We start from the raw sequence: 11683 nt of genomic DNA, 5'->3' as shown, positions 1-11683 counted from the left end.
AAATTGTGCACCCTTTAACGTAAAGTTTAGTTATTTCTTCATGCATTTGTCTTTTAAATAATATAAGAAATATAGAGAGACATTCCAAACCAAACATACAATAATTTTGGCTTTTATATTTAACTATGTAGTTACCTTTACTAGAGTTATTTTTTAACCTGACTTCAAGTTACTGCTGTCCTTTTTTACTTCATCCTAAAGGAATCCCTTTAACATTTCCTGGAGGCCAAATATACTTGTCATGATCTCTCAGATTTTGTTAATCTTGGGAGATTTTAGTCTCTCTCACAATTTTGAAGGATAGTTTTGTAGGATATAGAATCTTTGGTTGACAGCTTTTTTTCTTTCAGCACTTTCATAATGCTGTTTCATTCCTTTCTGGTGACATAGTTTTTGATAGGAAATCTGCTGTTAAACCCATTGAAGATCCCCTACGTGTAATTTGATTCTCTCTTGCTGCTCCCAAGATTGTATATTTGTCCTTAATTTTGGCAATTTGACTAATATGTCTCAGCCTGGATCTCTCTGTGTTTATCCTTTTTGGAGTTTTTTAAACTTCGAGCATATCAATGCATGTATTTTGTCAAGTTTGGCAGATATTTGGCCATTATTTCTTCAAGTATTCTTTCTGTTCTTTTTTCCTCTCCCTTCTGGACTCCCTTTGCTCATAGGTTGACATGCTTAATGGAATTCCACATGTCTCTTAGGTTTTATTTTTATATTTCCTTCTTTGTGTTCCTCAGGCTAGATTATTTCAATGAACCTAAATTCCAGTTCACTGATTCTTTATTTTGTTTCCTCATATCTACTATTTGAACCCTCTAGTAAGTTTAATTTCCATTGTGGTACATTTCAGCTTTAGAATGTCTGTGGATTAAAAAGTTCTTTCTGTTGGGGCACCTGGGTGGCTCAGTCAGTTGGGCATCCGACTTTGGCTCAGATCATGATCTCATGGCTTGTGAGTTTGAGCCCCGTGTCGGGCTCTGTGCTGACAGCTCAGAGCCTGGAGCCTGCTTCAGATTCTGTGTCTCCCTCTCTCTCTGCCCTTCCCCAGCTCATGGTCTCTCTCTCAAAAATAAACATTAACAAAATTTTTTTAAATTTCTCTTTAATAATATTCATATATATATATATATATATATATATACACACATACACACACACACACACACACACATACACACATTGTTCTCTTGGTTTCATTTAGCTCTTTGTCCATAGTTTCCTTTAGTTCTGTGAGTATTTTTAAGATAATTGATTTAAAGTCTGTCTAATAAGTAACTTGTCTGTGCTTTTCGGAGGCAGTTTCTGTTAATCTCGTCTGTGAGATGACCATAATATCTTGATTCTTTTCATGATTTAAATTTTGTATCAAAAACTGTACATTTTGTTTTCAATAATGTGGAGCACTGTTTTTTTAAGTTTATTCATTTTTGAGAGAGAGAGAGAGACAGAGCATGAGTGGGGGAGGGCAAAGAGAGAGGGAGACACAAATCTGAAGCAGGCTCCAGGCTCTGAGCTGTCAGCATAGAGCCCAACATGGGGCTTGACCCACAACCTGTGAGATCAGGACCTGAACTGAAGCCTGAAGGTTAACTAACTTAGCCACCCAGCCACCCCTGGAACACTAGAGATATGATTCTTTCCACTCTTCAGAGTTATATTTTTGTTATGTTCTATAGCTATTTTTGTGGTTGTTTAATTGACTTTTCTTATGTATTTTGAAAAGTCAGTATTCTCTATCATACGTGGTCTCTGAGGTTTCTATTCCTTTAGCTTGTGTTCAGCTAGTGTTTTTACAAAGGATTCCTTGAATGCTAGGAGCCAAATACACTCTCCCATTCTTTTCAGATTACTTCTGTAATCTGGGGCAATTATTCAGTACTTATTTATAGCTCTGCATTCGCCTTCATTTCCTATTTGTATTAAGCCTAGAGTTTAGCTGGAGGCAAAAACTTAGGGTCTTCTCAGGTCTTTTTTTGAACATGCATCCTGCTCTGGGCACGCATGTGGTTTTCTGAATTTCCCAGTATATGTAGACACTTCGAATGCCTAATTTCTCAAAGGAAAGCTCTTCCCAGCTTTCCTTCTCAAGACTGAATGCTATATTTTAGGCCTTAACTGTATCTCTTTTCCCAGGCAGCTGGGTTTGTTCATTTGCCTTATAATGTTTTTGAGAATATCCACTGATTTTCTGTGCTGAGTTTTCTGGGTCAGGTAAGAAAAATAAATACCCCAGGTCAGTCAGTCCTTTAGGTAACCCCAGGCAGGTCAGAGCAGACTAAAAGAGTTTTGAGAAAAGATCTACTCGGCTTCCTCCAGAAGCCAGAGACCAGGGTCCCATACTCTATATTCAGACTGTTAAAAATCACCACTGAGCCGGGGAGGGGATTGGAGTAATGCCAAATAAAAATGCCACAACATTTTTCTACCGTTTTTAAGTTACCTTTTTCTTTTTTTTTTTTTTTTTTTTTTAATTTTTTTTTTTTCAACGTTTATTTATTTTTGGGACAGAGAGAGACAGAGCATGAACGGGGGAGGGGCAGAGAGAGAGGGAGACACAGAATCGGAAACAGGCTCCAGGCTCTGAGCCATCAGCCCAGAGCCTGACGCGGGGCTCGAACTCCCGGACCGCGAGATCGTGACCTGGCTGAAGTCGGACGCTTAACCGACTGCGCCACCCAGGCGCCCCAAGTTACCTTTTTCTTGATTCAGTATTTGCTAGATTGTTGTGAACCTTTGACTCTTTTCCCGTGTTCTGACATAGCTTATTCTGACAGTTTTGCTTGTTGTTTTTTTTTTTTTGTTTTGTTTTGTTTTAATGTTTTTGTAAGGAAACAGCCTCTTAGAGCTGCCTACTCCTCCATGTTTGCTGATATCACTTTGATGACAAATTCTGCTGGTGCAGTTTTCATGTGCATTGGCCTCTGCTGATTAACCTGAGTCCCTTAGTATAGTTGAAGCCTTCAAGCATAGGGTTTCCATCTTTACCACCTACACAATTCCCTACACTTATTATACCAGGAAATGTTGACCAGTGACAAGTTTATCTGGTTATTCCCTCTTGCATTACATATTAGAGAACATAAGAGAAGTATTTTGTGAAAGTTCAAGAAGACAAGATACGATAGAGCACAGTCATTAGGTCTAATGATATCACCAAATTAAAAAGAAAATCCACAACAGTAGAGACCTAGAATATTATTTTACTATAAACTTAGCAGTTTGAAATGTAGGTTAAAATAAATTTAATAAAATCCATAATGAAGTATACACAGTAGAGTTTAGTGTAGGACATTCTAACAGATTATTGTGGACCCAAAAAATACTTTTTGGGCTTTTGAATTCTGTCAACATTTACTGGATTAGATAATAAAATTTAATTGCTGAGATTTTTTTCTAAAATGTTGGTTAATTCACTTAAAATGGCAATGATAAAACTATACATGTAAATATACATGTTATAAAAATAGCTATGTTTTTCAGAACAAACCAAAAATACAACAGCATTATTTTATATTTTTTGCAAATTTGTTTAATGCCTGGATGAAAGACATCAGGATTTTCAGATGTGCCCTTTGTTAATTCTTTTGTAGGAGGTTGTTTTGGTTGACATATATGAAGAATCGGGTCGCTCCCGCTGGTCGGCATGAGGCTGTCGTCTTTGGAGGGACGTGGAATCCCCTCATCGGTTTTGGAGGGACGTGGAATCCCCTCAAAGGTCTAAGCTAGCTTTCAGTTTTGCTTCCATGGAGTTGGAAGACTTTCTAGGGGCCCTCTGTTTGTCTGTTTTTGTGTTTCTCTGTTTTGTTCTGTGGACTTACTGGACAGACGTTATGGGACAGACTCAGACTACTCCTCTAAGTATTATGATTGATCACTTTAAGGATGTGAGGGGAAGAGCCAACAACCTCAGTGTGGAAGTCCGAAAGGGTCGGTGGCAGTTTTTTTGTTCTAGCGAGTGGCCAACTTTCAATGTCGGATGGCCACCAGAGGGGACCTTCGACCTCCCTACCATCCACCAAGTCAGGAGTATCATCTCTCGGCCTAAGACGGGCCATCTTGATCAGCTCCCTTACATTATCACTTGGCAGGACCTTGTAGAAGACCCACCCTCTTGGCTTAAGCCCTTCCTAGCCCCGCTCCCTCCGGAGCCAAAACCCATTCTTGCTTTGCAGGGGACAAAGAAGAAGAAAAGTCTTACCCAGCCTTCAGCACCCCTCTACCCTGTCCTACAGGGGGGTACTGAAGAAGAATTAATTTTTCCTCCTCCATATAACCCCTCTAGGATGCCGGAAGAACACCATCCTCCCCCTCTGGGGGAGGCAGACGCTGTTCCGAGAGCAGCGGGAGGCGGAAACGCTCCAGTGGGAAGCCCGCCCTTTACCAGACAAAGGGCTCAGAGGGAGCAATCCGCCTCCGCCGCCGACTCCACTCTTCTGCCCCTGCGAGCCACCGGACCCCCAGACGCGGAGGGGAATCAGCCCCATCACTATTGGCCTTTCGCCACTAGTGACCTCTACAATTGGAAAGCTCAGAATCCTAAGTTTTCCGAGAAACCGGCAGGGCTTATTGATTTATTAGACTCTGTTCTTTTTACCCATCAGCCCACGTGGGACGATTGCCAGCAGCTTTTGCAGGTCCTGTTCATGACTGAAGAAAGAGAAAGAATCCTCAATGAGGCCCGAAAACTAGTTCCGGGCGCAGACAGGAATCCCACCACCAACCAGGCTCAGATAGATGCCTCCTTCCCCTTAACTCGGCCCCAGTGGGATTTCAACACGGCAGAAGGTAAGGAGAGGCTCTGGGTCTACTGCCAGACTCTAATGGGGGGTCTCCGAATGGCTGCTAGAAAGCCAACCAATTTGGCCAAGGTAGGAAATGTACAACAGGGAAAAGATGAATCTCCGGCTGCCTTTTTAGAACGGATCATGGAGGCATTCCGTACCTATACCCCCATGGATCCAGAGGCTCCGGAAAGCAAGGCAGCTGTTATCATGGCCTTTGTAAACCAATCGGCCACAGACATTAGGAGAAAATTACAGAAAATAGATAGACTAGGGGAAAAAAGTCTGCAGGACTTACTGGTGGTAGCCGAAAAGGTATATAATAACCGGGAGCCTCCTGAGGACAAGCAGGCTCGCGCCATGGCGGCTGCCAGCAGTAAGCAGATTCGAGACCTGGCCAGAATACTACTAGCTACCACTGCTGACTTCCCCGGGGAACGAGACCGCCGTCTCCGGCAGCTGGCAGACGACGCAAGAAAAGGTAAAGGAACCACCAAGGGGGGGAAGCAGAGGCTGCAGAAGGATCAGTGCGCATACTGCAAGGAGATAGGGCATTGGGCCGGAGATTGTCCAAAAGGGGCCGGCAGGAAGGGAAGCAAGACTGATCGAGTAAAAGTCCTAGAGCTAGATGAACTAAGTGATTAGGGGAGTCAGGGTTCGGACCCTCTCCCCAAACCCAGGGTAACTCTTAAAGTGGAGGGGACCCCTGTTGACTTCCTTGTCGACACCGGAGCACAAACATTCGGTCCTCTGCACGCCACAAGGAAAACTAGACAGCAAGAAGTCCTGGGTACAAGGGGCAACTGGTATGAGCCAGTATTCATGGACTACCCGAAGAATGGTAGATTTGGGAACGGGCCGGGTATCCCACTCCTTTATGGTAATACCAGAATGCCCCTACCCGCTGTTAGGATGGGACTTACTGACCAAGATTGGAGCTCAGATAACTTTCAGACAAGGGGGGCCTCAGGTTACCGATGGCAAGGGCCACCCCATCCAGGTACTGACCATGAAACTGGAGGATGAATACCGCCTCCACCAGGAGGCGCTCCTGAGAGAGGATAATACAGACAGATGGCTACAAGAATTCCCCTCGATTTGGGCAGATACCGGTGGTGGTGGAGGGGATAGGACTAGCTGCTCACAGGACCCCGGTCCTGGTAGAGCTCAAGCCAGGAGAGAGTCCGGTAAGGATCAAACAATGCCCCATGTCTCAGGAGGCCCGGAAGGGGATCCAGCCACACATCCGGAGACTACGAAGCCTAGGGGTACTAGTTCCTTGCCAGTGTCCCTGGAACACCCCCCTACTGCCGGTCAAAAAGCCTCACACAAATGACTACCGACCGGTACAAGACCTCCGGGAAGTAAATAAGAGGGTCGCGGACATACACCCAACTGTTCCCAACCCGTATACTCTCTTGAGCTCCTTGGCGCCCTCCAGGGTCTGGTATACTGTACTAGACTTAAAGGATGCCTTCTTCAGTCTGCCGCTGGCACCCCAGAGCCAACACTTGTTCGCCTTCGAGTGGCATGATCCGGAGGAGGGCTACAGTGGGCAACTCACCTGGACACGGCTACCTCAGGGATTCAAAAATTCACCCACCATCTTCGACGAGGCACTACACGAGGACCTGGGTGAGTACAGAAGGGAGCACCCTGGCCTCACCCTTCTACAGTACGTAGATGACATTCTGATTGCTGCCAAAGACTGTGAGCGAGGGACCCAGGACCTGCTGGCTACCCTGGGGGCCTTAGGGTACCGGGCATCCGTGAAGAAGGCTCAGATATGCAGGGAGAGGGTAAGTTACCTGGGATATATCCTGGAGGGCGGACAGCGGCGGTTATCAGATGCCAGAAAAGAAACTGTCCTAAAGATCCCTACTCCCACCTCCCGAAGAGAAGTGAGGGAATTCCTAGGATCAGCCGGCTACTGCCGCCTCTGGGTTCCAGGTTTTGCTGAGATTGCCAGGCCCCTATATGAAGCTACCAAAGAGGGGAAAACATTTAAATGGACTGAAAAAGAAGAAATTGCCTTTAATCAGTTAAAAAAGGCCCTCCTAAGTGCCCGAGCCCTGGGCCTACCAGACATTACGAAACCCTTCCACCTCTTTGTAGACGAACATAAGGGAAAAGCAAAAGGGGTTCTAACTCAAGCCTTAGGCCCCTGGAACTGCCCAGTGGCTTACCTAAGAAATTAAACCCAGTGGCTGCCGGCTGGCCGCCATGCCTAAGAATTACTGCGGCAACAGCACTCCTAGTCAAGGATGCAGACAAGCTGACCCTAGGACAGGAGATCTGGATCACGACCCCACACGCCATTGAAGGGGTCCTGGAACAGCCTCCGGATAGATGGATGAGCAACACACGTGTGACTCATTACCAGAGCCTCCTATTCAACCCTCCAAGAGTGCGGTTCCACCCCAGTGCAGCCCTCAATCCTGCAACCCTGCTGCCCGACCCTGACCTAGGTGTTCCATTACATGACTGTGCGGGAATCCTGGAACAAGTACATGGATTCCAGACGGACCTGACCGACCGGCCCCTCCCCGATGCCGAGGCTACTTGGTTCACTGATGGCAGCAGCTTTGTGCGAGACGGACACAGGTATGCGAGTGCAGCGGTGGTCACCGAAATGGACACCGTATGGGCGGAGGCTCTACCCTCCGGAACGTCAGCCCAGCGAGCAGAACTCATAGCCCTCACCAAGGCGCTGATGCTGGGAGCTGGAAAACGGCTTAACATCTACACAGACAGCCATTATGCATTTGCCACAGCTCATATTCATGGGGCAATTTATCAGGAGAGGGGATTCCTGACGGCAGAAGGACGGACTATAAAAAATAAGCAGGAGATACTTAACCTGCTTACGGCCTTATGGCTTCCTGCCAAGCTAGCCATTATCCACTGCCAAGGGCACCAAAAAGCTGATAACCCAGTAGCTAGAGGTAATCGAAAGGCTGACCAGGCAGCCAAGGCAGTCACCCTTACTCCAGTCCCCACCATGACCATACAACTACCGGACCCGGGAGACCCAGTTTTACCAGACCAGCCCAAATACTCCCAGGAGGAGTTACAGCGGATCAAGAAACTCCCCATGGCCCAGGAGATAAAGGGATGGTGGTATACACCTAACAAGGAGCTCGTGCTGCCAGACCGGCTCGGAGTCTCAATATGCACATGCATCGGTCTACTCACATGGGGGCCCGAAAATTAAAAGACTTAATCCGACATGCCGGAATCAAGATTCACCAACAGGACACCAAAATAGAGCAAGTTGTATCTGCCTGCAAGACCTGCCAACTCACCAACGCGAGAGCCACATCAAATAAAAAAGGAACCAGGCTCAGAGGCACCAGACCGGGAGCCCAATGGGAAGTGGACTTCACTGAAGTCAAACCAGGAAAGTATGGTTATAAATATCTTTTAGTATTTACAGACACCTTCTCTGGCTGGGTGGAGGCATACCCAACCAAGCATGAAACGGCTCAGACGGTGGCTAAGAAGCTACTAGAAGACATTTTACCCAGGTATGGTTTTCCTGCCATGGTAGGATCAGACAATGGACCAGCTTTTATCTCGCAGGTGACACAGGCAGTAGCCAAGGCGGTGGGGGCAAACTGGAAATTACATTGTGCTTATAGGCCCCAGAGCTCAGGACAGGTAGAAAGAATGAATAGAACCCTAAAAGAGACCCTTACCAAATTAACCATGGAGACTGGCGGGGACTGGGTGACTCTCCTACCGTACGCCCTTTACCGGGTTAGAAACACTCCTTACACTCTGGGTTTTACTCCCTACGAGATCATGTTTGGCAGGCCACCCCCTGTTATTCCCAGCCTTCGAGCTGAATTTATTGCTGAGTTTAAAGATCAAGAACTTTTTCTTTCCTTGAGAGGGCTCCAGAGGGTGCACGAGGACATTTGGCCACGCCTCCGTACCATCTACGAGGCTGGCCCGACCCCGACACCTCAGTACAGGCTGGGAGACTGGGTCTACGTCAAGAGACACCACCAAGAGACCCTCGAGCTGCGCTGGAAGGGACCCTACATCGTGGTGCTGACAACCCCCACCGCTCTCAAAGTAGACGGCATCGCGACCTGGGTCCATCACACCCACGTTCGGCCAGCGGACCCCTCCTCGATCCGGAAGCACTTCGTCACGCAATGGGCCATCAGTCGGGACCAACACAACCCGCTCAAGTTCAAGCTACAGCGCATTCGACCCACCTAATATTGGTAACTCTGTTAACTCTGCTTGTCATTGCTCATGCTGCCGGGAGTCCCTACACCCCCCAAAACATCACCTGGCAGATCATAGACACCAGCTCGGGGACAATACTTAATCAGACCTCCCAGACCCACCCCAGGGACACTTGCTTCCCAGAACTTGCGTAAACCTCCAAACTCTGTTCCCCTTGTCACCATAAATGCAGCCGGTCCCATGATTGGGTCTGTAAGCTACATGACAAGGGGGGAATGAAAGGGCGGGCCTACGCTGGCCAACTCCATCTTGTTCTATGTCCTTCACCTTGACCACACCTCCTCCCCTTGAGCCACCCCCTCCCCCACCTGCCTAACAGAACTGGGACCCTTCCCCAGCCAATCAGCTGAGGCCATAGCCATTACCTCACCAACTGCCCCTAGTGGAGTTGGTGCTCTCCTTGAGCAACCCCCTCCCCCACCTGCCTAACAGAACTCGGACCCTTCCCCAGCCAATCGGCTGAGGCCATAGCTATTACCTCACCAACTGCCCCTAGGCCCCAATAAAACCTTTGTGCTTTGGAAACTCTCTCCCTGGTATCTCACCGCTGCGTCGGTGCAGGTAGGGGATTGAGCTCGAGCTAGCTCGAATAAAGGCTCTTTTGCTTTTACATCAGACTCGGCTCCCTGGCGGTATTTGGGGATCACGAATTCTGGGCATAACACAGCCACTTGTGTTTGTGTGTGTGTGTGTGTGTGTGTGCATATTTTATACGAAAGGTTCATTTCATTCCTTTTGAGGGCAAACATTTCCCAGAGGTATCCTTTGCTCTCTGAAAGTTTGCATTATGTGACTTTGTTTTTGTGAAAAATGTACATTAGTACAGTGTAAAAATGAAACACCCCCCCCCTTGGATTTCTTTTGGTTAGCAAAAACAGGTAGTGATGTAGGACTTCCATAAAAACAGAAGTGGTATAATGTGATCTCTCAGAAGGCAGGGGATGCTCTTTGCTTTACACCGTTTCAGCTTACAGAAGTTTTCATAGGGATGTTCCAACATTCAGACAGTGAATGAAACCTATACTTAAATCTGAAGTCATTTTTGTTATTCATTCCTTCCGTTAAATTCAAGTTACATGAAAACAAGAAAGAATAGTTGAGTTTATAGCACAGCCAGCTGCTGCCAAGGTGTTTTTCCTGGAGACAACTATCATGTTGATGTACAGTGGAAGTCTTTTTGTTTTTATTGTTTTTATTTATTTGTAGAGAGAGAGTGTGAGAGAGAGCAGGGGAGAGGCAGACACAGAAGGGAAAGAGAGAATCCCAGCAGGCTCTGCACTGTCAGCACAGAGCCCAATGCGGGGCTCCAACCCACAAACCACCAGATCATGACCAGAGCGGAAATCAAGAGTCAGACAAGCGACTGAGTCACCCAAGTACCCCTATTTTTGTTTTGGGTACTCCAGATTTACCACACAGATACTAAAAAGATCTTAAGTATTGATATTGAATGCAGTTATTTTTATAACTGTATCAAGGAAATTCTCAAGTGAAACTGTGTTTTTAAATGAGCACATGTATAATAGTGTTGGCTAACAATAAAGTGCACATAATTGCAGCCCCTATTGGTTTTGTACCAAGGGTGAAAATTTCAATCCAGTGTAAAGGGAACACAATGCTGTAGTAGTATCATAAATATAATTTGAGTTTAGGACTCATTTTCACTAGTTGTTGACAAATTATACTCTGCAAACCTGTGATGCAGGTAAAGATAGGAAACCCAAAGGTGCTCCTGGTAATGTAACTGAAACCAACAGCGAGGCTGAGGGAGAAACTGACACGTGCAGGTGGTAACGTAACGGAAAGCAACCGCGAGCCTGAGGGAGACACTGACATGTGCTCGTGGTAATGTAACTGAAATCAACCGCGAGCCTGAGGGAGAAACTGACACGTGCGCGAGGCGATATAACTGAAACAGCGAGCCTGAGGGAGGTACTGAAACACAGCCATAGAGGAGCTCAGAGGCTCACAGGAGAACCATAGCACTTTAGGGTTTAAAAAAAAAAAAAAGACATTATTTCAGAGAGAGAGAGTGTGTGTGTGCATCATTGCATAATTTTCTCGAATGTCAAAAGCCTTTGTGCAAGTGTATTTCTCATATTTAGCTTTTCTCCTCAAATTCAGGAGATGTTAATTTGAAAAAGGTCTCAAAAAGAGATTTGAGAATGATTATTAGCATTTTGAACAATTGACTAAACCTATGAGTAAATCCTAAAGCTCTTGATTTATTTATTCAAGAGATTTAAGGTAGCATTTATTTAATAAGTCTCTCAGAACCCGGAAATACATTATTTGATGAGCACTTAGAGTCTGCTAAAACTAGAGAAAGTTGAATAAAATATCACAAACTAGGGGATCTTAGAGATGCAAGCTACTTCATAGGGCATTGTGTGTGTATGTGCATGCCAGTGTGTGTGCATAGTATTTCCAATTAAATTTTATATGAAGAAGTCAAAAATAATGCTAAAGCAGAGCTGTTCTGATGGTAGAGCTCTGACCATGTAACCTCTGTCCTTCCCCTTCCAATCTCTGTCCAGAGAGAGCTTATAGGAGTTTCTAGAATACAACTGACAATGGTGTCATTTGGTCCAACCTTTTCTCTTCACAAAGAGGAAACTGATACCTAAGTAGACTGA

The 11683-nt window shown here is 46.0% G+C and overlaps 1 protein-coding gene across 1 annotated transcript; it reads left to right on the top strand.

Moving 5' to 3' along the window:
- The first annotated feature begins 4287 nt into the window (after nt 1-4287).
- On the top strand, nt 4288-9075 carry LOC115518618. The gene is given in 5 exon segments (XM_032593716.1): nt 4288-5525; nt 5527-5910; nt 5912-6971; nt 6974-7866; nt 7965-9075. Coding segments are annotated over 5 exon segments (4626 nt in total). The 5' UTR covers nt 4288-4289; the 3' UTR covers nt 9018-9075.
- The last annotated feature ends 2608 nt before the right edge of the window (nt 9076-11683 follow it).

This window comes from Lynx canadensis, chromosome B4 (assembly GCF_007474595.2).
Source record: "Lynx canadensis isolate LIC74 chromosome B4, mLynCan4.pri.v2, whole genome shotgun sequence".
NCBI lineage: Eukaryota > Metazoa > Chordata > Mammalia > Carnivora > Felidae > Lynx > Lynx canadensis.
Note: the sequence above shows the minus strand (reverse complement) of the source record. Positions and strands in the feature narration are given on the sequence as shown.